The 27,299-nt window shown below is 29.4% G+C and overlaps 3 protein-coding genes and 1 pseudogene across 4 annotated transcripts; 3 read left to right on the top strand and 1 right to left on the bottom strand.

Annotated features, from left to right (window-relative positions):
- Nucleotides 1-5,107: 5,107 nt before the first annotated feature.
- Nucleotides 5,108-11,625, top strand: LOC107161709 (DIS3-like exonuclease 2). Of its 2 annotated transcripts, none has more exons than XM_015508221.2 (13): nucleotides 5,108-5,479; nucleotides 5,696-5,869; nucleotides 5,943-6,084; nucleotides 6,148-6,249; nucleotides 8,441-8,712; nucleotides 8,998-9,162; nucleotides 9,232-9,424; nucleotides 9,503-9,676; nucleotides 10,066-10,313; nucleotides 10,377-10,650; nucleotides 10,734-10,918; nucleotides 10,984-11,179; nucleotides 11,264-11,625. In XM_015508221.2, exons 1-13 carry the CDS (start codon nucleotides 5,367-5,369, stop codon nucleotides 11,501-11,503), a joined length of 2,478 nt encoding a protein of 825 aa, XP_015363707.1. In that variant the 5' UTR covers nucleotides 5,108-5,366; the 3' UTR covers nucleotides 11,504-11,625. The 2 variants fall into 2 exon arrangements, with proteins under 2 accessions (XP_015363707.1, XP_089077957.1); XM_089221831.1 differs by lacking the exon at nucleotides 5,108-5,479 and adding an exon at nucleotides 5,578-5,596.
- On the top strand, nucleotides 6,669-7,615 carry LOC149057286 (uncharacterized; annotated as a pseudogene).
- Nucleotides 11,626-11,699: 74 nt separating the features above from the next.
- Nucleotides 11,700-17,860, bottom strand: LOC107161700 (E3 ubiquitin-protein ligase MARCHF6). Its single transcript, XM_015508211.2, has 6 exons — nucleotides 17,479-17,860; nucleotides 14,457-14,880; nucleotides 14,151-14,381; nucleotides 13,689-14,087; nucleotides 13,335-13,610; nucleotides 11,700-13,274 (listed from the first exon to the last, which is right to left on the bottom strand). The coding sequence occupies exons 2-6, from the start codon at nucleotides 14,844-14,846 to the stop codon at nucleotides 11,979-11,981; spliced, it is 2,592 nt and encodes an 863-aa protein (XP_015363697.1). The 5' UTR covers nucleotides 14,847-14,880; nucleotides 17,479-17,860; the 3' UTR covers nucleotides 11,700-11,978.
- Nucleotides 17,861-18,178: 318 nt separating this feature from the next.
- Nucleotides 18,179-22,958, top strand: Mtpbeta (mitochondrial trifunctional protein beta subunit). The gene is made up of 9 exons (XM_015508212.2): nucleotides 18,179-18,464; nucleotides 18,556-18,709; nucleotides 20,277-20,652; nucleotides 20,709-20,883; nucleotides 20,943-21,073; nucleotides 21,287-21,502; nucleotides 21,570-21,720; nucleotides 21,787-21,875; nucleotides 22,570-22,958. Exons 1-9 carry the CDS (start codon nucleotides 18,395-18,397, stop codon nucleotides 22,615-22,617), a joined length of 1,410 nt encoding a protein of 469 aa, XP_015363698.1. The 5' UTR covers nucleotides 18,179-18,394; the 3' UTR covers nucleotides 22,618-22,958.
- The last annotated feature ends 4,341 nt before the right edge of the window (nucleotides 22,959-27,299 follow it).

Below are 27,299 nucleotides of genomic sequence, written 5' to 3'. Positions count from 1 at the left end.
TATATAATTAAATGTTTCAATTTTAAACCTATCAATTAGTGACATATTTGGCAGTTCAGCTGTTGCTTCTTCACCAGACATTTTTTTTTTTTTTGATACTCTACCTACAGATTTTCCGTTATTAAAATCATTTTTTATAGTGAAATTACTACTTTTTAATTCTAGCTCTTTATTTATTTCTGTAATAAAATGTTTAACTTTAGAATAAAGATTAATGAATATACTATCAGCATTATCTCTTCTAGATCTAATTTCTTTATACAAATTGTTAATCATATTAAAAGCAGTTAGATAGTTTAATGACGGAGATTAAAGAAATTTAGAAATAGGTGAGCTAATACTAAATATGTCCAGATAAATTGCTGCAGTCATAATCACATCAAACTTTGACCAATTTTGTAATAGAGTGCGAGCAGTGAATTTTGTTTTTGAATCAAATGTAGAGTGATTTGAAATTATTTCTAGCAAAAAATTTAAAAATGATAAAAATCTTGAATTTTTTATGTCAGTTTCATTAAATTTTATAATAGAGCTAACACTTTGTCTTTGCTCCACCAACGTGTAGCACCAATTAAATTTAATCTCCTAAGTTTATCATTACTTGTATAGGTTATACTCTATCTATACAGATCTATAGTAATCTAGCAAGACTCTTCAATGTTGTAAAATTTATTTTTAGGGCCAGTCCGACCCTGCTGTGGGTAATTTTGCAATAGAAAATTCACAATCGATTAATACTAATTTGCATTATACAATTGGCAAAATTCTTAAATTAAACATTGATTTTCCAATATTACAAAAATTCAAGTGAATCGAATTATTATTATTGTGTTTGTATGTAGTTAGATTATGATCTTCTGAATACGAATTATCTATGTTACTGACACTGTCTGTTACATATACTTTAACGATGGAGAATTAATGGCCGTGTAGCATCATCTTAAAAGATATTCTGATGGTTGATCCTCGACTTGGCAGTTAGCCCACTTCATCAGAAATCAATGAAATAGACAAATATTTTCCAATAACAGAAACCGGGAGGTTAGATAAGTATAATTAAGGATGTTTTTATCAAAACATATTTTAACCCAAGACATTAATTTATAATTACCTAGTTTAGTAAATATAATATTATATGTTTTTATTATACATAAGACTAAAACATATTATACATGTAAACGGTTTCTCTGCCATAGTCCATCGTATTTAAATCACTTGATTTTCTTAATCGGCTTTGTAATGTATAAGTACATTGTTACTAGTGACCTGTGGCCAGGACATTGAGCAAGAAAGATTAACGTCGTTAGTGCCACATTTCATGTGCATCCTCAACGTGTGATTTTTATGGAAAAAAAAAATAATTACATTTGTTTGTGTTAATTGTCATTATTGCATGTTGTAATATAGATTTTCTATTTTAAATACACTGTGGTATAATTGGAATATATGTGTGTAAAAAATAGGGCCAACAATTATATGCCCTAAAAATAACCAAAATATGCCCTTAAAAAATGCTGAAAAAAAGATTATTGAACCTATATTCTATTTTTAATTAATGATTTATTTGTTATGTATCTTACTCTATTAAAATAACTATTTGTTACAAACAAAAATGTCTAATGTTATTAATAAATATTTAAATAAAATGATAAGCATTTTAAATCTTATCCGACGTTATTGAATTGAACGATTAATGATTTTGTTTTCAAACAGCATTGAGAGCGTCGATTTTAACAAATTTTTGCAGCGTGAAAAAGAGCGTTCTGCTTCAACAGATCTGTACAAAGGCGCGTCTATAGTCTATACGAAGCAGCTTTTTCCGTGCGGAAAATACGAGTCCACACGGTGTGGCATTTAAATACTTAAAAAATAGTAAGTACTGATGCCATGATTCCACGCGGCTTTCCGAAAATACGCCCACACACATTACACATGAGCAGGACTCGGAAGTTCTAGCAAATGCATATTTTATTGGTTGGTCTTAGAACATTCAGAGTAAGATACAAAATTGTTTCAAACTTCTCTAATGTCATATACGAAATTTTATTTTGTTAATTTTTGCATATTTGTGATTTTTAGTGCTATTTTGCTAATTTTGAATTTTAAGTGCTATTTACAAGCATATTTTATATAAAATGAAAATAAACTAAATTGTATTGAATAATGAATATGCTAACGAAAACAAACGTAGGTACATTTTAGTTACTATTGTCGATCGCACAGGTTCGTTTCCAATAATTTAGTTATTTTTAAAATTTTATCAAATGTACTGCAGTTATAAAATTCGTTCGAAGGTTCACAACAGAAAATGTTCCAGAGCCGGAAAAGTGCCTACTTCTCAAATATTTACTATATCATATTTTATATAAAACTTGTATAATTTAAAAAAGTCTAAAAATTAGTTTATAAAAAAATTTTAAATAAAAAATGTTTGTTAATGAAATTTTAATTTTAATATTTTCCAATTTTAAGTGCTATTCATAGCGCTTATTGTGGTGTTTTTAAGTGCATATTAAAGCGCTAAAAAATTACTTTATTAGTGCTATAACTTCCGAGCCCTGCACATGAGGCATAGACGAGCGGCACAAGTCGGGCGACTTTCCTTTGATCTGCACCGCCTAGTAAGCCGATCGGAAATTTTGCCATCATGCGACATAAAAAAAAGCCGTGGAAAATGTATTTATGTATTCATACATACTCATGCCGCATTTTTGGTGTTACTAAAACAAAATTGCCGTAGTCTATATATATGAATGATGTTATTTTTACTTAATGTTTATAAATGTTAAAAGGTGTATTAACATTTTCTGAATACCATTTTAAAATAAGAGTTAACACAATAAAAAAAAATAGAGACAAATTAATTCCAATTATTAAATTCGTTTTACTATGTGGTTACCAAGAAATTATTTTAAGAGGCAGTATGTAAGAGGCGGACCCTTCCCATAGAAATTTTCTAGCTACGGCCCACTCAGCCCAGTAGAATGTAGATAACATCTCGTTTTGACCATAAGACTAGCTGTTCGCTGACTTTGTTTATGAATACTGCAGTAAATTGTAATACATAATATCAAAAATCTAAACACATAAATAATCATACAGTACGTAAGTAAATACATAACAACTATAAACTACAAATTTTATAATTTGATTATTATTTTATATATTATTATAATTTATGCTGTAAGATCGTGATTCGTGAATTATTTATTTATTATAATATTCTATTGCTATGCAGTAAAGCAAAAATACAATTGCTAAAATTTGTTAATGATTATAATTTATAATAATTTAATAGAGTATATGCTCAAACACCGAAACGCTTCCATAATTACACACATACCTACAATCTACATAATATATATTAGCACCACGATGTAGAGAAGATATCTTCTCTTCATCGTGATATTAGGACATATCCATATAAGCTAGTATTAGTATATTTTTCATGGCGATCCTGCAGACCACTGATTTGCCTGCAGATAGAGCTAGCTTGCTAGCTATATACGATTCGCACTGTAATATAGGTACGATTGGTCGTACTACGAATAAGTCTGATGGAGTGGCCGGACAGCGGACACAAGTTAACCAAGAGATCATACTATACCTATAATGTCAGTAGAAGTCAGTGTCAGTTTTGGCTATAAGGGGTTAATAGGCGATCGCAAAATAATTTTTTAATATTGAGACACAGAGCCAATTAAACACAATTAATGATCATGTGTTCAATACTATTTCTGAATATTGACAGGTCAACTAAAACAATTCTTACTAAATTTATTTATTAGTGAAGTTAATTACTAACATTTTACAAATTTTCACACTGAATCTCTTGATGATGATTAATGATAGTGAGAGTGAACAGTGAACACGAATTACAAACCAAATCAGTTTGTAATAAAAGTTGAAATTGTGTATATTTATTCTTTTATTACAATTCGAGAGTTATAACTTCTCAAAAAAATATGTTTTATAACTCATTCATGGTTTGCATATTATTTATTTTAATTTTATCATTTAAACAATAGTCATGAGACTATTATGGGAGAGAAATTTTTCAAAACTAAATACACCTAATCAAAAGAAAAACATATTGAGAAATGAGAATGAGACCAACTCATCAAATTTAATAAAAAAAAACACTAACGTAAAAAATTAAAATGTATAATTTAGTTTTGTCTAATTTTATTTTATTTTTTCTGCGTCCTTGATCACGCTAAGCAGTCAAAATAATTAGAGATGTTACGAACTGTTCGATTTTCAAACCAAATACCTATAATAGTTTGGTTCGATAATCCAACTAGAAAAATAAAAAATAAATAATATATATTAAATTTTAATTAATTTTAAATAAAATAATATCTAATTTTTATTTTTTGAATGTTCGGCTCGAGTCCAATAAAAAGTTTGTAGGCATGGATCTGTTAGAGTTTTTTAATTTAAAAAAATTCCGGTTCGGATTCGATTTGACCTTAAATATTATGGTTCGTAAGCGTAGCATCTTTAGAAATAATGCTTCAATTAAACTTCAATATTTTTTCAGGTATAAAAATGAATCTAATTAGTGCATTCTTTCAAAAGTGCTGGGAATAAGAATAACAAAAAACAACAAATTAAGCCAATTAAGGAAAAACGGAGATTTTCAAGCAAAATCGGTTACCTATCGACAATATCGATTTTGGTTTTTAGTGTAACGACTAACGACGTAACGTACGTTGTGCGCATTTGTATTTTAAATCGTGCTAATAATATTATTGCTTAATATAGCCAATATAGGAGTCATATAATTCTTTAGTAGCTTAGCTATAATTAAACGTGTTAAGATATTTTAATTCGAGGTACAGTACTACAGTATAAAAATGTGGTTCCAACACTTCCGGCCTTATGAAGTTATGAAAATAAACAATAATAATTAATAATTGTTTAATTGTTTCTGAATTGAATTGAACCTGAACGTGGCCTCTCATATTAAGTTGTTGTTATCTCGGCACGTCACCTAACTATCACACATGACATGATAACAATATTGACAAACAGTAACAGTATTACCACAGAACAATATGGTATTACAGTATATCAGTAATTATTGAAGTATATCAGTTATCAACACGAGACACAACGGTCTACGACAGCATAACAGCAGTTAAGTGTTAACATTTAGTCGAATACTCTGACGTTTTGTTTCAACAGTACCTAAGTGCTGATTTCTGCTCAAAAAGAGGTCCCTTCTGTGTACCACATAATATTCAGAAGACACCTATGTACCCAACGATTTTAAGTATCCATCGCCCCATCGGTACTAATTTTCACCGTTAGTTTGATCCGTTTTCCAGAATATTTCGTCCTTCATCAGACTCTTATCGGTCATGGATTTTTTAGAAAATCTGTCGCGTCGACTGGAGGACATCCGGCTGGATGGAACAAACGTGACAGCGGAATTCCCCTGTCCGCAGTCTGTCTTACGATATCTCAACCAGAAGTAATTTAATAAATGGATTTAACAGTATAAATTTCTATTATATAATCAATGTTTGTTTGTAAAGGTCTTATATCCCTATATAATTATTATTTTGGTTGGGACTTAAACTTTATAAATGTTAGTTTAATTAGTTTAATTAATATATATCAAATAATTAGTATAACTGTACTACTTTACTGCTTATAAAAATGTATAAAAACATATTATTTTCCACAGTGATCCCAATAAATTAGAAAATGATATAGATATTGAAGATACACCTGAAAATCAATCCAGAATCCGGACAAGAAAACGTCTTCAAAGGAGGCAGAAACAGAAGATAAAATCTTTAGTTGAGAAACATAATACTAATCCCAATAAACAAAATCAATCAACTCCAAATAGTGTAGAGTATGTATTCAAATAATAACAATAACACGTAATAATTTATTAAAAATACAGTTGTTTTCATATTACTTTAAAGGCCATTCTTATATCATAAAGATTTTTATCCTAATTATATGCAGTTTGATGATGTGAAAAAAGGTTTAGAAAGTGGCAAACTTTTTGAAGGACATATACGTATTAGTCAAAAGTGTCCCACAGAAGCATATGTTCCTTCACCGGTGAGAAATCATTGTGAAATATTTGTTTATAATCTTCTAATTATAATATTTTATATTTTATAGGATAAATCAAAGGATATATTGATAAATGGCGTTAGAACTCGAAATAGAGCTCTAGATGGTGATAAAGTTGTTGTAAAGATACTAGGCAAATCTGACTGGAGGGTATTCCATTTTACATTATTAAAATATAATAACTAGGGCTCAGAAGTTGATGCATTTTGCATTTTTTTTTGGAACTTTTTAGACAATGCTCTCCTGGCCACAAATCTGTTTCATAAGCATGTGAATATAAATAACTAATTTTTATTTTGCATTTTTTTTCATTTTTTGGTGTTTATTACTTTTTAAGTCATTTTTTGAGATTTATAGGTCATTTTCCAACATTTTTAGTTATTTTTACTGATTTCACACTAGTTCATTTCTTATCGTTTCTTGTCGACCATTATGCCGATAACTTAAACCACAGACTAAGATTAGTATCTATCCAATTTTATCTCAACGATTTCAGTCTTCGCGTCGTTGTCATGTAAAAGTGAATAATAATATACCTACATTTTATTATTTTTCATAATATTTTTGAAATGCCGAAAATTAAAACTTCGGTTAGTGCTCGTCTGCGTGCATTTGTGTCGGAATTCGACGACAATATTTTTTCTTCCGATGGCACAGTTTTTTATTGTAAAGTATGTGAAGTAAAGGTGGCCTCAGAAAAAAAATTTACTATTGAACATCACATTTCCCGTATAAAACATAAAAATGGTATAGAGCGCAAACATTTAAAACAAAGTCAGTTTTCTTACTATGTCGTTAAAAAAATTTACTTTTAATTATGATTTATGTCAAGCTCTTTTATCAGCCAATATTCCCCTACACAAAATATCAAATGAATTATTCCGTGCATTTTTGGAAAAATACACGCACAAAAGTATTCCTGACGAATCAACGCTAAGGAAAACCTATGTTGTTCAATGTTACGAAGACTGTATTAACAAAATAAGAAGTTATTGCAAAAGCCAAAAGCTATGGGTTTCTATAGACGAAACCACGGATTCATTATGACGGTATGTGGCTAACGTGATTGTCGGTACATTGAAAGTCAGAGGCCCGGGAAAATATTTTTGCTCAATTCAGAAATTTTAGAAAAAGCTAACCATACCTCCATCGCCAAATTATCAGATACATCTCTACAGATTTTATGGCCCCAAGGAATAAAGCATGACAATATTTTTTTTTCTTAAGTGATGCCGCTCCCTACATGATGAAAGCTGGCAGAGGTCTAAAAATCCTGTACTCTAAAATGGAACACGTAAGTTGTTTGGCCCATGGATTACATAGGGTTGCGGAAGAGATTCGAAAACACTTCCCAAAAGTAGATCAGTTAATATCGAACATCAAAAAAATATTTTTGAAATGTCCATCACGTGTTCAATATTTCAAGGAAATGGCAACTAATATTCCTCTACCACCACAACCGGTATTGACAAGATGGGGTACCTACATGGTTAAAAGCTGCTTCTTATTTTTGTGAACATTTTGAAATTTTGAAAACTATTATTATGGGACTAAACAAAGATGATTCTTCGTCAGTTGAAAAAGCACGGGATCTTATAAGCGATGATAAGGTAAAACATAATTTAATTTACATTAACGCAAACTTTGGAACTCTGGCCGATTCTATTACCAAGTTAGAAACTTCAGGACTCAGGCTTTATGATTCAATACAATTTGTACAAGATATTTTAATTAAAATTGAATCAGCAGCAGTTAATAGAATTGGAAATGAAATAAAAAACAAATTTAAAGCGGTACTTGCCAAAAATACTGGATTTCAAACGATGTCAACAATTTCTAAAATTTTAAATGATGAAGAAGCTTCAAGTGAGTGTTTTCCGGATGATTTCAGTGCTGATGATTTGGTCCATTTCAGATTTGCCCCAATCACTTCAGTAGACGTGGAGAGAAGTTTTTCCAAATATAAAAATTTATTAACAGATAATTGTCGTTCATTTACTTTCGATAACATAAAATACACTCTTCTAATTGTACAATGCAATGATTTTGATTTTTAAATAATTTGTAAGCATTGATAAATTTATAAAACAAATATTTTAAATTTTTAAATTTTCCTATTTTAAGGACAATTTTGTCATTTTTATGTCATATTTTGAATTTTATAGTAAAATAGAGTAAAATATTTAAAAAAATGTAATTTTATTAATATAAAACTAATATTTGTAATTTTTTTAGGACATTTTTGCCATTTTTTATTGTTATTAAGGTCATCAACTTCCGAGCCCTAATAATAACCCGCCTTAAAGAAATAAATGTTAATATTTTAATCTGTTTATTATAGAACCCAGATTCAGAAGATTGTCAACGAACTGGCTGTGTGGTTTACATAACAAATTCTAAAGAGAATCGTATCATAGTAGGGTCCTTGATGGTTGATAGAGGTGTTATTCATCGATATAGTACATTAATTCCAAGAGACTGTCGATTTCCCAGATTACTTGTGGACACTTCAACTTGGCTGTTTCCAATTGATTTGAGGAATGGAACCAAAGAATCGAAAGAATTGTTTTATGCTGTTTTACCACACTGGGATAATTACAAGTTCCCAAAAGGGTATAATGCTTGTGCATCTTACACAGTGTCGGCCTGGCCATGGCCGCCAGGCCGCAAACGCATCCGGGGCTCCCGGCCGTATTTGTGTCGAGGGGCCCTGATATTACTAAAAATATAATATTTCACTACTAATAAGCATTTTTATCATTTTTATTTAATAACATGTTTGGGGGGCCCTTCTGAAGAAACGCATCTGGGGCCCTTTAAGTACCAGGCTGACACTGATCTAACATATTGGGATGTATAATGCATTACATTATTTTGTGTATATACTATGGTTTCTAGAATATTAAAAGGAGTTTTGGGCGAATCAGGACAAATAAAAGCTGAAACTGAAGGTATACTGATCACTCATGATATAGAAGAACATCCATACCCAGAAGATATAGATCAATATTTTCCACCACTTTTTTCTGTTGAAGAAGAATTGAAACACAGAAAAGATTTTAGGTATTTCACTTGGTCTCATAAATGTAATATAGATGTATAGAGATAAAAATTTGTTTATTTATTCTGCAGGAAACATTGCATTTTTTCCATTGATCCCCCTACCGCCAAAGATCTAGACGATGCTCTTTCCTGTGTACCACTGCCAAATGGTAATTTTGAAATTGGTATTCACATATCTGATGTGACTTATTTTGTTAAACAAGGAACACCATTAGACGAAATTGCAGAAAAATTGGCAACTAGTGTTTATTTAGTACAAAAAGTATGTGTTGAATGTTCATAATTTTTTCTTGCACTCAAGAGTTAATTCAAACAATATTGTATTATTTAATGACAACAGGTGTATCATATGTTACCTCCAGCATTGACAATGATGGCGTCATTATTACCAGGAACTGATAAACTAGCTGTCTCTATTACTTTGGAAATGACACCCGATGCTAATGTGATTAGTCACTCTTTTAGTCAATCGATTATACATTCTTGTGCCCAATTGCATTATTCACATGCTCAAGTATGTTTTTGTTCTTATATTATTATTAACACTTAACATGTTCAGTGCAGATGATGCCAAATGGTCTCATTTTTCATTATTTGCAATTTGCAAATGCTGAATGACATCAATTGGTGTCATGTGTTATGTTATTAAAATGCTCTACAATTGGTCAGCGTTTCATTTAATTTTTTTATTTTTGTTAGCATCTTTTTTTAGAATTTGCTATGGACATATAACAATTTTTCAATTTTTAGGAATTTGTTTTTTAACCCCAATTTTGTCAGTATCTTGACAATATATTTAATTTTCTGTATCAAACGTGTTATGTAGTCAACTTTCAGAATTTATCTTAACTTAGTATAAAAAATTAGTGTACAGATAATAATTTGAGAACTTTTATGTTTTAGATATTCTTAGAAAATCCTGATAAAAAAGATTGGGATGAATCTGAGTTTCCTACTGTGTATAATGGTTATACAATCAGTGACTGTGCAACAGCTGTTAGCCATTTACATAAACTAGCGACAGTGATGCGAAAGAGACGTTTTGACACTGGTGCACTAGCAATCAACCAACCCAAGTTGTCTTTTGACATAGACAGAGTTACATGCGAACCATTGTCGTATTCCTTGTATATACTCCATGAGAGTAATTGGTTTGTCAATAGTACTCTTATTTTTTTTATTAGAAAATCAATTGTTTTCTCTTTATAATACAGGTTAATTGAAGAATTTATGCTTCTTGCTAATACAATGGTCGCTGAACATTTGAAGACTCACTTTCCAACTACAGCTATGCTTAGATGTCATCATGCACCCGATGTTGCTCCTATGGAAAAAGCAGTGAAAATATTGAAAGTACATGGCATTGATATTGATTTCACTTCAGCTGGATCAATTCATAAGTCTAAAGCTATTTATTGCCAAGGTGAAAATTCAAAGAATTCTCATTGGGACATTATTATTAACAACATTCTATCAAAACCGATGGTTGTAAGTAAAAAATAATAATATTAAGTCAATTTCATTATTTAAAATTCAAAAAAAAATGTTGAAAACATGGTTTTTATTTCTAGCGTGCCGAATACTGTGTTATTGATCCAGACAAATCCATGTCTCATTTCGCACTCAATGTACCGTATTATACACATTTTACCTCTCCCATTCGTAGGTATCCAGACATAGTTGTGCACCGTATGCTTATATCATGGTTAACAAACAAACCAATCAAGGAATACGAAGACCCAAAAGTCATTGAAAAGTAACGTTTACTTTGATTGACTCCATTGCCGATAACTTATCAATTATATTTCATTACAAATTTAGGATAGCTATCAACAGCAATGATAAAAAGAATAACGCGAAGAAAGCGTCAGAAGCTAGTGCAGATATTTATGCTGCATGTTTGATTGGTAAACTGGGTGGCCTAGAAGTGGATGCATCCATAATGGAAGTAAAAGAAAACTATTTCGAAGCCACAGTCCTCTCAATGAACATGAACACTAGAGTTTATGTAAATATTGTGAGTGTAGTTGTTGACTAAATAAGATATCTTTTATTAATTTATCATAAGATAATATACTAGTTTATTTTTATTTTTTTTCAGTCTCCAAATAACCCAGACTTGCAACACAGATTCTGTAAGTTCTCAATTGTTGACAATAAACCAACATTAGTTATTTGGTGGGATCTCAAAGGTGAAAACAAGCAAACTCTTCAACTTTTTGACAAAGTGAAATTAAAGCTGACAAAAAGGGAAAATTGTTTGAAACTAAGAGCCATTTTGATCAGAGATGAATACAATTCTTATTATTGTGACTCATTACATACTGAAATTAGTATGTAATATGTATTTGAATTAATACTTTTTTTTTTTTATTATTATTATTATTGTTTTGAAGTTTTAATGATAAGAAATGTTGTTTATTAATATAATTTTTATCAATAAATACATTTTTATACTTTTGACTTTCATGTGTAAGGTTAAATCAACATCAATATATTATTAACACACATTTTACGCTGGGGACAGTACAGAGTAATTAATTTATATATTATATTTTTATTAAGTTGAATAACATTTAAAATAGCATAGGTTATTTTAGAGTATATAATAAATATTATATAACTTAAAATATGTAATATAATAATATTATATATATATATATATATATATATATATTACATAATAATTAATATATCATATAAATATATTGAAGTTAAAAAAAAAAAACAAACAAATATCTTACACAAAAGTTTATACAAATAATAATATAATAATAATTAAGACATAAAACAATTCACCATAGTATGATAGTTTACTAATTTTGACCTGAAACCGTAGTTGTATGGTTATAATTCACAAGTCTTCTACCCACTAAATATTTATCATTTTTAATATGTTCGTAGAGTCTTTTAAATTGACGCACTTGCATCATCATCCCCTTAATAATGGCCATTGTGAGCATAAGTGTGGGATATATTCTTCTAGCAATCAGTAGTCGTGTACCATGATTTTTAACGATTAGCGGTATTACAGAATATGCAATTACATATGGTACAGCTAGGAACAAACTGAGAACAGCAATTACAGGTACAGCTAGGTCTTGCATCATTAACTTGAGGTCCAAACGCATGAAGCCGTCTCTGTATGTGCGTTCTATAGCTCGCCTTAGAGACCAATCGGGTCCCATAAGGGTAATGGCGCACGCAATTTTCATATATAAAACTCCCAGTGCCCAGTCTTGCCACGCCCAGAGTACAGGTGTCTGATGTAAAGGCACTCGGAACGGGACTACCATTACAAGTTCTAAGAGTAGACCAAATAAAAATGGTATTATACCGAGTAGCACGATAAAAGCAACCATTGCTTTTGAACTAATTTTTAGCCAAAATTTTAATCGATTAATGACAACGGCACGTCCTTCTGGCAGCCATCCTGCTATAAAACAAACAGCTCGCACCGATAACCAACATATATATGTGCCACATGCTGCAGTATACAGTTCATGTATGTTTGGCAACTGAGATGGTTCTGGGGCAGACGGGAGTAATGCTGGCCAAAATGACATGGCCAAACGACCCAACCACACAGGTATTGTTATGATCGATAAACTGATTACTACTACAGATAGAGCAACTAGGACAAGTAAGACAATCAGACGTATAGCAAAATTAGTTGGCCGGGTGTAAGGTCGAAAACCTACAGGTCCACCACGTCTTAACAATCCCTCATGAGCTGCTCCCAAATCAGCAGCAGGTGGATGTATGGGTGCCACAACGGGAGGCAATTCTTCCCCATCACCAAGTAGATATGATTTTATTCCAAGCAAATGTGAGACAACAAGACACCAGAAACGAATGCCCATTTTCAGCCAGTTGCGAGTGTGTGTTTGTTCCAGTAGGGCTGGTAATACAACCTGGAGAAGTAATAGCTCCATGGACAATTCATTAACAGAATCGCTGTGCAAAGTTACATTGTAAGGTAAGAATGATGGCCAAATAAATTTCAGAATTCGTATTGGTAGCCATACAACAAGAAACACAGCTGTACCAAATATCATAGCTGACGCAATGAGTCTTCGCCCATGTTGCAACATGCCTTGTTGTATTAATTCCTAAAAAAATTAAATGCATGAGCATCAAATAATCGTTAATTGTTTACATGAATATAATACTTGTATAGGACTGAAATCTGGATCGTTTAAATTTCGCAAGAACCATAATACACCAGGTCGGACAACTTCTCGAAGGAGTAGTACAAATGAAGCAAAATAATACACATACACCATTCCAACCAGCCAATGGATGAACATTGAGGTACCAGGAGCCAAACGGAAACTTGCTAGCCTATCTTTGAAACTTGTGTCAAACATTGACAATGAACATATATCCAACCACCAACCACATACTAATGGTAACACACCAATTTCAACAACAGATAACAGGGACACCTAATAAAAACAAATAAATAAAATCAATAAACAAACATTTAAAAGTGTTCAAATAAATTAAAAGTTTAGTATGCTCACTTTTACAACAATATAGCTAAGTCCAATTATACGTTTGGATCGTCTAAATCCTACAATTGTAGCAAAGGTGTGCATGATCAACAAACACATACCAATGAGACAGTATCCGCATAATGTGGTGACCAAACCTTCAAAATGTGAAGCAGCTACCTTATCTTGTAAAGCCATTGCAGTAATTGCCAGATTACCCATTTGGTATGGACAAAATGCAAACACCAATATAAATAATGCATTCATAGATACCACCCAAAATACATGTTCTAAAAACACCAATGAACCATCCAATCCTAAAAGTCGTTCCCAAGTCAAATCTTCAGCAGCTCGATCACCCCAATCTATCGGATTCCAATGTCCTTCATCTACTTGATTTCCATTTTCTTGACGAAGCTCTCCTTCAATCTATTAAAAATAATTTTTAAAATATAGCTGTTTAGAATATTTAGCACAAGATATATTAGGTACCTCTTCAACGGGATTTTCTTCAGGAATGGGAGGCAGCAGTACATTAAGTTGTTGTTGATTATTAGGTTCATCTCTCTCTAACCAATCTGGACCACCGCCATGCAATATTTGTTCACGTAGCCAAATTAATCCAATAAATGCAAACAATGTGCAAGTCACAACAAAACAGCCATGGAATATATCCCCAGAAATGTTTTTTGATGACCACATATCAAGAGGCAATGACATTACCTACATTTGTTTAAAAAAAAAGGAAAATAATATACTATAATTTTAATTTTAGGATTTATTTATTAAATCACTTACAGCATCAAAAGAACCATTAAAAAGGCTTCGGTAAATTCTACATGCTGTAAAAGGTACAACGCATAGCCAAGCCAGTCCAACTAAAGTAAAATGCAACCAATATTTTATTCCAGTTAAAACACTTGAAGTAATACCAGCAGCGACATCTTTTATCGGTAATCGTCGAGGCATGTCTGGAGCATAGATGGGCGTGAATGAAAATCGATAGCTACAAAGCTCACAATACTCTTTACGGCTGTAACGCATCCATTGTACCAAGCACTCTTGATGAATATACTTAATACTGCCTGTACATATGCAAGGATGAAACAATGGTCGCTCTGGCATGCCTTCCGATCGGCACACTCTGCATATGTCCGCCCCTTGAGAGGGGTCGTCCATATTATCCATCTTGCAGTAGCAAATGGAATACTATTCTATGAATCTAAAACGGAATAAAAAAATACAATTTAAAAAAACAAAACAGTAAATAAATAAATATGATTAGTAATTTTTTAACTGAAATAAAATTTAATAATACCTAAATGATACTGAATAATGTTATCAGTAATTTTTTTTAACCAACAATTTTTACATGGGTAATAGATACACAAATCCCAAACATAATAATGTAAAATAAACTGATAATAACAAAAAACAATTAGTTGCCTTATTAGTTATTAGTTTATTACTTATTATGATGACTATTAAAGATATTATTATAAAAAAACACATTATTATAATCTATGTTATTATACGATGGTAGGTAGTAAGTACAATTATCTAAAAATGCCTACTAAATTTATCAGTTAAGAACTCAGACAAAATAATAAATTAATACATTCAAATTGATAATTTATATACATAGGTATTTAATGATATAGAAGGTAATGTAATTAAATATAAATATTTAGGTAAGAATTTAAATTGCTGCCAAGAGTGCCAATAATATTTGCTAACATACCTCTTTAATTCTTATATATAATTTTGTATTCAATCACAGCAAACTTAGGGAAAGTTAATAATCTATTAAAGCAAAAAGATTTTAATATTTATATAAAATAAATTATAGGACTATACATGTGTATCTATTGCTTTATAATTGCAGAGCTAAATTAAGAAAAAATAAAAAATTATAGGACTAAATTTAAAAAAACCAATTTTTAAAAGGAACGGAAGAGTTGAAGATTTAGAGAAAATAAAATTTATTACAAGTAGTTACTAAAACTAAATATATGTGTATTACCAGTAAGAAGCATTTATAATGATAGAAAATAATATTTTTACAATTTTACCTAACTTAATTGTTTTTGTTTAGGTAATTGTGCCAAAGTTACATTAAGTGTTGTATGTTAGAAAATAATCATAACCAGTATTAGTAACTTGTGCAGATAAATGCATATAAAACCAAAGCACTTACGTAGGTGCTTACTATAACAGGTGTCTAACATAAAATATATACTTATGTAACATTATTTAACAATAACTTGTCAAAAAATGAATTATTATTTAGTTTATAATTTTCTTATTCATACAGACAAAAATAAAGTGCTTATACCTCAGTTTTTTTCTATCGTATATATATTATAGTCTTACATATTACATAACTAACATAATTAATAACTCCCATAGGAATATTAATAGTCTTCAGTATTGACAATATTGTAAAATACACCAAGTGGAATTAGAATTTAGATTATGGGTATATAGGTATTTATAAGTTGCTGATTAGTCATTTTCTATAACTTAAATATTGTTCCATACTGATGACTATTTATTAATTAATATAGATTTTAAATATATCTCAAGGAGTTTAATAAATATAATTTATATAAAGATTATATTAATGAAAAATATAGTATTCAAGTTTTCTTAATTAATGTCTCATTAACAGGTGATGGGTACAAAAAAATTAGGGTCAACAACAAATTTTAAAAATCTAAGTCTTTATTGTATGTTATAAACTTAAAACATTGAAAAAAATATTTTATATTCAATATTATTTACTGTTGTAGTGATGTTATTTATCTTAAACCTACTATATTATTTTACTCGCCCACATGAAGTATGTGTTCGGCACCAGTGAATAGGGCATATACCTAATACTTTCATAAATAATTATTGGTAGATATTAATGGATTTTCTTATAAGTGAGAGCATGTATAAATAAGTTAATTTACCTATATCAGTTGATTTGATTAAATACTTAAAAGAACAGGGTTATACTTAATTTACAAAAAACCTTTACCTACTTTAATTTTATCAAAATAATACTAACAGGGTTTAGAAATTGATTTTTGGAGAGACTTTAAACTCATCTAAACTTCAAGGTCTAGATATTCAATAACTTATTTACATCAAAAATTCCTTTATAGGCTAAAACTTTAGTGATAATAATTTACAACTAATATATTACATTTTAGAATAGTCAGGGTAACTATACTAATTGCTAGCTGTTGATTAATGTTCTCACACATACCAAATTTGATTCAAGATAATAAACTCATGTTATGTAACAATTAAAATGGTTTACATATTACATTTATTTAAATAGATGATAATATAATATATTATGTTTATATACATAAATTATAATCAAATGAAATACAAAAAATTTTTTTTTTTAAATAATGTATCATAATATTGATTTAAGTATGTGTGATGTATCTTTATTGTTATTATTTATTTATACAATAAATTAAAGTAATTGAGAAAATACTATACATCGCGGGTATAAATGTATAATTCTAAAGATGAGAGAAACGTTTTCAGATAGGCAGTAGACAGTATTCAACATCAGTATTGAAGATTTGTATTGAGCTCAAAGAACTAAAGAAAAACAAAGATAACACAAAATTTGACATCTTTAGTGAAATGTAGTACGATTCCCCCCCCTCGAACATACCAACTCTATGAGGATCATCATGCCAAAAACAACATATGTACGTCATAATCAATTTCTATCCAAATATCAAATTCTAAATTTGCGGTCTGGTACATTAGACTTTAATAACTAACATACGGAGGTACTAGAGGTACTTACTTGTTTACAAGCTTTGTTACTCGGCCGGCAAGAAGACGTCTGACGACGACGTAGCGCCGTCACTCACCGCAACATATCTGCGGAAACACCGTCGGAAGTCGCGGAGTGCGGCTCCGCGGTTGAAAGTACGAAAGCGTTTCTGGATAACGGTGGACAACCGAATGTAAAGAAAAAAATCTCGAAAACAACTACACCGAAATCATCTGCTGCGCACCAGTATTGCTCGTAATTTCGGATCAATAAATTTAGTATTTACTACCAACGTTATCAGGAACTTCTCACTGACAGCCGAGAGGACGGGTCTAAATGGACACCGCTTACCTGGTATAAATGTATAATAACAGTGGCCGCGGTCGCAGCCTGGTGACTAGACAGTGACTGTATAGTCTCAAATATATTAATATATTCTAATAATGCCGAGTATCGAGCACAGTATAATAGCATAGCATTATATAATATTTATGGCACCGAGTGGCTCCACAGGTAAGCTTTAAAAATAATTAGAACTGCGTAAAATAATTTACAGTTTGAATTGTTTTGTTCTATAATATTATGATCTTTGCATGGTTGGTAAGAGCTGGAGTGATAATGTGATATGCATAGGTTTGCTCTTATCTATCTTGTCGTCACGCACGTAGATTGATAAGAATGGTGATTGCGTTCGACGTCGTTACGTGCATTATCATAATTTTTATCTGCATTTACTCTACCTGATCATCATTATATAGTCACAAGTCATAACTTTGATTGTACAACATTAAGAGTTAAGACTGACCAGTCTGACCTTTGTTTTCTCTCCGATTCCAACAGTCGAACGTGTCACTATTTCCGCGTTCCGTTCGCTTACATCAAATCTGGTCGTAGTACTTAATCTCGAACTGTACCGCCATAACGTCCTGACTGACCTAAGGATACGATGGCGTCCAATTTGTTGAAAAATATTGTCAAATTGGATACCCGGGTGTCCGTGTCGCATAACGTTTGCCGTAAGTATGAGACGATAACTCTGGTTAATAAAAATTAAATTAAACTGTTGAATGATTTGTAAATATTGATGTTTTTGACTGTTCATTGCAGTTCCGATCAGATGTCTGTCGACAGCATCTCCACGAGTAAAGGACAAGACGGGCAAGAATATAGTGTTTGTCGATGGAGTGCGTACTCCATTCTTATTATCGGGCACTGATTATGCTTCTTTGATGCCTCATCAATTGGCTAAAGAAGCTCTAATGTAAGTTGGTTTGAAATTTTTTATTTTAATTTCAGTCAAGTTAAATGTTATTGTTCAAATAAATATTAGGTAGTCTTCTACTAGTAACAATGCAAATTATAATATATATTATCAAAACATATGATATTTTTAGTTTTATACAAGCTTTTAGGTTTTTATTTAGGTCAGGTTAATTATAAATTCAGGCACATTTAGTACTTCTATAAACATTTTTTTTTTATATATATAAATCTTAAATAGCTGTTAAGTGTCTAATGACTTATCATAATACTAGAGCATTTTTCATTAAGAATAAATGTAGGTATAGAGGTTCTTATATAATTATGAGCTCAAAAATATTAAACTTTATTTCACGTTTGCATACTTGTACCTATAATGCTAACTGTTCTATAATTTTTAAGATGCTCTAGTTGGTTTTTTGTATAAAGTTTAGGTTAGTGTATTTAGTTAAGATTATGATACCTAACACTTAAACTTATTCTTGTTATTATGGTTTGAAGATTATTTTTTGTACATCAGGAAGTAAAATTGACTGAAGGTCAAAGTATTTTTTTATTAGGTAACAAACTTTTTACTGGCATGCAGATACGGTACCTTTTTATTTAATTCTAAACTTAATTCATGACTTAGTTAGAATTATAAATATAACTTTATGTAATTTGTAGTCTATTATATCATTTGAGATATTTTAATTTCAATTATATTAATTAAATAAACTTTTATATGTCTAGGGATGTGCTTAGAAATGTGTACTTCCCTATGCATTGTGGAATTTTGTTAATTATATTATAATTAATACATAGAGAGTGTAGTTGTCACATGATAAACAGTTTTTGCTATGTTGTACATTTGTAAAGTGGAGACAACACATTGGAAGTAGAATCCCTCTTAATCATTTTTATGTTTTGTAATTTTCCAATCCAACACAACGTTATATTGCTTTATATAAGGAATATCAAATATTTTTTGTAGATATTATTGTTTTGAGAATCTTGTATCCGCTATCATTACTTTAGAGTAACTAATAGTTTATATTCTATTGTACTTAGAAATATTTAGGATTTTTAAAATATTATACTGTTTCAATATTCTTATTAGGTATTTTTATTAATTATGAAGATAAGATATGAATACAATTCCTATGCCTAGTAAACATATTTTAATATTTTCAATATCTGTTCTTGTTTTTATTCAAATCAAATTATTTGTATAAATTGTAATACATTTCATACAACATAGTGTTCAATTTAGAGTTAAGTTCTTAGTACCCTAAAACCTTTTAATATGCATGCATTTATGCCTGTGATGGTCAAATAATTTTTTTGTGGTGAGGGAGGTATGTCGCTTATTTTTTTAATATACTCTGTTAGTTCATAAAAAATATAATTTAAAGTTAGCATTTTATACATAACTAGCCCTCCGTGCTAGTATATATTATATAAGAGTTATTTTAAATACTAAAAAAGGTCGTGTGAATCTATTTGTTTGTTTAAATATCTATTACTCTATTAGATACCTATTAAATTTAATTTAAATGTTTAAATTAATTAATTTTATTTTAAATTAGTGGCTTAATGAGAAAAACAAATGTACCTCGTGAAGTAGTTGATTACATTGTGTATGGTACAGTAATACAAGAAGTAAAGACTAGCAATATTGGACGAGAAGCTGCCCTTGCTGCTGGATTCCCATACTCAGTTCCAGCTCACACTGTTACAATGGCATGTATCAGTTCAAATCAAGGTATTACAACTGGTATTGGACTGATTGCTGCCGGTGCGTACGATGTAATCGTAGCTGGTGGTGTTGAATTCATGTCTGATGTTCCAATTAGGCATTCTCGTAAAATGAGAAGTCTTCTTTTGAGGGCAAATAAAGCTAAGACACCATTAGACAAATTGAAACTTCTTTCTACATTTAGGCCAGATTTTTTAATGCCAGAGGTATGTGAATAATCTTTTGTAATCAAAGTTATAACTAACAGTTTATATGCATTTAGTTGCCTGCTGTCGCAGAATTCAGCTCTGGTGAAACCATGGGTTTTTCTGCAGATAGATTGGCTGCTTCATTCAAAGTGTCTCGAGAAGAGCAAGATCAATATGCTGTCAGATCGCACACTATGGCTCAAGAAGCTCAAGACAAGGGATACTTGACCGATATAGTACCTTTCAGATGTATGCTTTATATATTTATTTTTACAGTATTTATTATTAAAAATATTTGTTTTGTTTAGTACCAAATTCATCAAAAGTCATTGAAAAAGATAATGGAATTAGAGTATCTCCCATTGACAAATTAGCGAAATTGAAAGCAGCTTTTGTTAAACCACATGGTACTGTAACTGCTGCAAATTCATCATTTTTGGTATGCTTAACGTTTAATATAGTAACAACAAATTTAGAACATTTTATTTTATTTATTTATACTTAAGTTTGTGTATTACCAACCAGAAAAATTATGTTCTATGATATGACCTAATTTAAAATTTATATTAAAATAAAAAAAGTTTTTGAAAAATTTAAGCAGATTCCAAGTATGTATATTATTAAAATTCTTATACACTTTTTGACTTCATAGACTGATGGTGCATCAGCTTGTCTCATAATGACTGAGGAAAAGGCCAAGCAATTAGGCCTTAAACCTAAGCTTTACCTAAGAGATTTTACTTATGTATCTCAAGATCCCATTGATCAATTGCTGCTCGGGCCTACATATGCCACTCCCAAGGTATTAGAGAAAGCAGGTCTCAGTGTCAATGATATTGATGTATGGGAAGTACATGAAGCTTTTGCTGTAAGTACTAACAATGAAAATGTTTCATGCCTTAATTGATTTTTAATTTTATTTATTGCTGTGACAGGGACAAATTTTAGCAAATCTTAAAGCTATGGACAGTGACTGGTTTGCCCAAAAATACATGAACAGGAAAAGCAAAGTTGGAATACCAGATTTGGCCAAATGGAACAAATGGGGTGGATCATTGAGTATTGGGCATCCTTTTGCAGCAACTGGTAAATTTTTCTTCAACTTTTATTTTAACAAAAAAAAATTGTACTTATTTTCATTTTTTATTTCAGGAGTACGCTTGACAGTTCACACTGCCAATAGGTTAGTGAGGGAAGATGGTCAATTTGGTTTGATTGCTGCCTGTGCTGCTGGTGGACAGGTAATTCAAATCTATTTTCATATGATAAATTGGTATTGGTGTGGGGAGGGGAACCTATGGCACCTATGCTGAAACTGGTACTTTGGTAAAATTTTCTCAGTTCACAATGATATTTTTCTCTAATTGCCTAATCTCAAAATTATCTGCTATTTCTAAAAAAAAAAATAAAGTCATTTTTTATAAAAGTTAGGAACTCACTTCCAGACATAATATTTTGCACTTGAAAAAAGGTGGCTCATTCCAAATAAACTCACCTCGGCATTCAGTTAGGTTTAGGTACTTAATATGTGAGTTTATTTTCCATAATGGATTATTTCAAATCAATATATAGCAATAATATATGATTATTGAATGAAACTAATGCTGTTTATTTCATTAAATCATTAAGACAAACAACAGATATTAAAATAATTTCAGTGAACTTTTTTAAGTGTTTCATCACTATGTAAAAGTGGCTTATGTCCTATATAAATACATATTACTGGCACATGATTTTTTTTCAAAATTCTGATTACAAAATGTTGGCATATGACCAGCAAATGGTTTGCTACCCATTACCCCTAGTATAGGTACTAAACTACTTTCAATGGCATTAATTTATTTTTCACTTGGTCTATCAACAACCGATTTAATTTAAGTATGTACAAACATTTATTGAGTGTACATTGTATTCAATTTTTATGATGTGTTTAAGGGAGTTGGAATGATTGTGGAAAGACATCCAGATGCTACAGCTTTGTAAATGGTTATTTATACTTGAAATCGTATGCAAGTTGTACGTGGTGAACTGGGAATAATATAAACATAAATTAATTGATTATGAATATTATAAAGTTTATTTATTAATAATTGTTATTATTCCACTTGGTCCTTTTTTCATTTTATGCTTTTTTTTTATTTCAGTCTTAAGGACATCCCATAATGTTTAGTAAATACCTTTGTAATTTATTATTTACCTATTTTTGCAATCTATTTTTGTTCAACAAATTTAATATATTTAACATTTTTTAACAATTCTATTTTACAATATTGTTATATTTGCTTAATTCAAAATTGTTGATAATAAATTTTATTTTTATGATAGTATGTATTATTTTTCTTTAAAATCCTGTTATCCAGTAAGTAGAAGTGTAGAACTTCTTTTAAGGTTACCTACCTATAGCCCCTAAAGGCTATAATACTAAGGTTACAAAAAAATTCTATTGAATTTATTTTTGACATCATTGGTCTTGATTATATTGATAAAAAATACCAGAAGAAGTACTTATCAATGCTATTGCCTATTTGGTAAATTTTGATAAATTTAATATAAATAAATTAAATTATTTAAAATTCATTACTATAAATTGTATGTCTGAGCAAAACAAAGAAATAATACATGCTGGTATAACAAAATATGAGAAAAACAATTTTATTGGCCATTATTCACCAAATAAAAACCTACAGCATAACATTTATTGTTTAATACTTAGGTATTTATTTTTTTTTTTCAAAGCAAATTAAAAATCTAATTTCAATACAATAGAAAAGATTGCCTATATTAACAAAAATTATCTGGAGAATCATATCTATAAATCAATACTCAACATAGTTTAACTTTTCGGTTTATTTTATTTTATCACTGATACGAGCGTATTTTTACATTGCATATGCATTCAAATATTTTATGTAATTTCATTCAAATATTTTATGTAATTTAACATATATTATAAAAAGCTGAAATTCATGTTTCACTAAATCGCTAACAAAAAGAAAAAAATGTTCTACTTGGGTATGGATCATTAAAAAAAATGTTCTACCTGAATAATAATTGTAAAAACTGTATGATTCAGGTTTTAAATGAATAGATTTTTTTACATTCAATCATTGTAATTTATTTTTATTAAAATTTGTAAAAATATTTTGTAATTGAAAATTTATTTGTTATTTAATATAATACTTTAAATAACAAATACCTATTTTAAAACCAAATACTTATTTTCAAGCAATGATATATTATAATATGTTTATTTCAACAATTCTGCGCTAATGTAGACATAGATGTCCAGTGTGAATCAATAAATTATGAGATTTTGATCTCTGGATTTTTTTAATTACTATTTTGACATGATGTCAAATGGCTAGGGTCATTCTATAAATTTGACACCATTGACACTGAGAGCGTTACCATTATGTCATCTTATTATTTCAGACATCTGTAGATATCCGTAGCAACCTTATTATACTTTTTAGATTTTAAGCATAACAGTAACTTAACGAGTTACTTTTTTTTAAGCAACTTTTTAACTTAACGAGTTTATTTATTTATTTTTCCTAAAATAAATTTCATACATTTAAAATTCAATTTTGATTTTCACAATTTATTTATATCATATATATAAATAAAAATTATAATTTATGGGTAAACCAAATATTATTTATGTTATAGTATGCGAGTGATTTACATTATTTCTATGATTGAAATTTCAATAGCTAGGTATTAAATATATATTATATACTAACATAAATTTATTTGTATCCAATATTTATGTGTGTAATTTATTTAATTAAGCCTAAATACAAATTTAATGATTTCAATTTACAAATTTAGGGAATATCAACAAAAAAAAAACAAATAAAAATTAGTCATCATTTTAGAAAACTTGTAGGTAGGTAAAACGTAAAAAAATACATTGAAATAATTTATATTATGTTTCATTTGATTTTATGATTGATTGGAGTATGTAATTAGTATTACTTACTAATAGTAGCTACCCACTGTGATTATTAATTAATATAATAACATATTATATTTATTAAAATTAGTAAGATATCCATTATTGTATTATTATTTGTTATTTTAAAAATGTATGATAGTACCTATATTGTACACAAAAAAAGAAAAGTAACTTATTTTTAATTATGTTTAATTACTTTTTCAAATTAACTTTTAACTTTTAACGAGTTAAATAACGAGTTAAATAAATAAGAAAAGTAACTTTTAATTTTTAACTTAACTTACATTTTTCTTTATTAATTTTTCGAGTTAAAATAAATAGTTAACTTGCCCAACTACCATTTATCTGACTAGTTTTCGTCGGACGGTGCATCTTCAAAATGCAGCTTCGTGATAAACGACTTGTTACATAATATCTTATGGGTACAGGTTTTCTATTGTAAGAGTCCACTTGTGCTATGCCAAATAACGTTTTTTATATTAAACGATATCTAAAAATAAAGGACAGATTTATTATGCAAATAAAAAAGTCTTGTTGAAATCACCATAAAATGGTGAGAATCACATACATTGACATGATCATAATATTAATATAGGTAAAATGTTAGTACCTATAGTGGGTTACTGGGTTAATTTACAATATTTAATTTATTCATGTGTATGAAATATAAATATAAAGTTTGCGATAATGAGTATAATTGTGTTATATTTTATATTGTACCTATTAAATCGTAAGAATATTATTATTGTTATTATTTGTAATGGTCTCGCGCGCACGATGACCCACCGACCGACACGGTGCAGCTGGTAACGGGTCGCTGCGGCCGAACGCGTTATTCAAACTCATCTTCGCGGTTTCGTTATATTTATTTTGTTGCTATATAATATATTATATTATAATAATTACAGAACGAAAAATTATAATTAAGGTTACGCGATATACACGAATACGCGATAAGATTAATTGATATCATCGAAAGTATATTATTCAATAACATAATATTATTTTTCACGATTTATGAAGTTCTCCGGAAAAATAACAGTCCGTATGGCTATCAAAACATTCAAAACAGTATAAGAAATAAATTAAATATAGGTAGTGTTATACAAAACCTCAAATATCCTAAGTAGGTATATACTATACCTATAAATTATTATTTGATTGTTTCATTCCAGATATTGCGTTTTTTGCTTCTAACGACTGTTCTAAATTTAGAACGGTTTTCAAAAGCGGCAAGTGCACAACTTTAATTAACGAACTTATCAAACTTATTAATTTAGTGGATACTTAAAGCATACATTTTTATTAGTTCAAATTTTACTTAATATCATACTGAGATATTAAGTATAATTGTATATTATTTTTGTATTGGTCATCAAAATATTATTTCGGTTTCGACAGTTATGCCATTAGAATTTTATACAATGCATGAAGCCATGACGGCATAGGTAAATTTTCTTAAATTATTAAATAATTAAATTAATTATTATTAAATCGTATGTTTACTGCCTGATTTTACAAATTTTACAAAAAAAAAAGAAACACAATTTGTTTAAAAAAATTTAGATTCAATTATAATATAATGTATAAAGATTAAAGATACATAACATGGATTAGTTGAAAATATATTATTTTTATTATTATTATTATTATTTGTAATAAATTATGATAATGAAACAAAAATACAATTTTTTTAATACTACAATGTTGACTATAATATTGTGATTCAAGAATTTGGTGATAAAAATCATATTTCCGGTTTCTGAATTTGGTTCCTATTGATAACATTTGTAGAACTTTGATGCATGTAAATATATAAATTGACACATTGTAATACGTATTCTTTGTTATTTATACAACTTTAATATATTATATGGGTATAGGTGTATATTGGGGTAATGGGGTGACAATATTGTGATTCACGCAGACTCACAGTTCACAACCGTTTCTGGTTTTTGAACTGGGGAATAAAAGGTATATTCTAAAATATTAAACTGTCAAACAATTATTTTAAGCATAAAATATTAATATTGGCAAAAATGCTCTTTCTCTCTCTCTATATATATATATATACATATAAATAGGTAAATATTATACTTTGGATTTTATATTGGCTCCAGGTACATAATATACGGAGAGGGGGACTCAAGATAATTTCTTTGAAAATTAAATCAAATTATACACTTATTTTTATTATTAGCTGTACAAATTGTATTGCAATATATTTTGTAAGACCCCTCCCCCGTGATTTTATTCTGTGTACGCGCTTGATTGGCTCTAAGCTCTAGTAGTGTCATACTAATTTTAGCATTAAATTAAAATAATTAAATGATTTTACCACATGTGCAATGACGACCTTCAAGGTAGTAAGTAATTTTAACGACCGTTTTATAAAAATTAAATTAATTGACTACGATTATGATTTTATTTCTACAATTTTACTGGGTTCCTACTAATCTCAATCAAAATTAAAAACCGACAAATATTTTATAACATAAACAGCTATTTAATTTACTGATAAGTTAGCCAACATAGAAAATGCTGTATACTTTTTAAATTTGTGATTAATTAAACAATAAAAAATATGCAGGTATACAATACTGTACTCATGCAATTTGTAGGTACCTAATCTAAGAAAATCGCGGTGCAAGAACACCGTTTATTACTTTGTCTCGCACACTACGAGACGTTGTCAAAAATTATTAAA

The sequence above is a fragment of the Diuraphis noxia genome, unplaced genomic scaffold (genome assembly GCF_037042655.1).
Source record: "Diuraphis noxia isolate RWA-SAM2 unplaced genomic scaffold, SU_Dnox_SAM2 contig0003, whole genome shotgun sequence".
Taxonomy (NCBI): Eukaryota; Metazoa; Arthropoda; class Insecta; order Hemiptera; family Aphididae; genus Diuraphis; species Diuraphis noxia.
The sequence above is the reverse complement of the archived record's forward strand: the minus strand, read 5'-3'. Positions and strand labels throughout refer to the sequence as shown.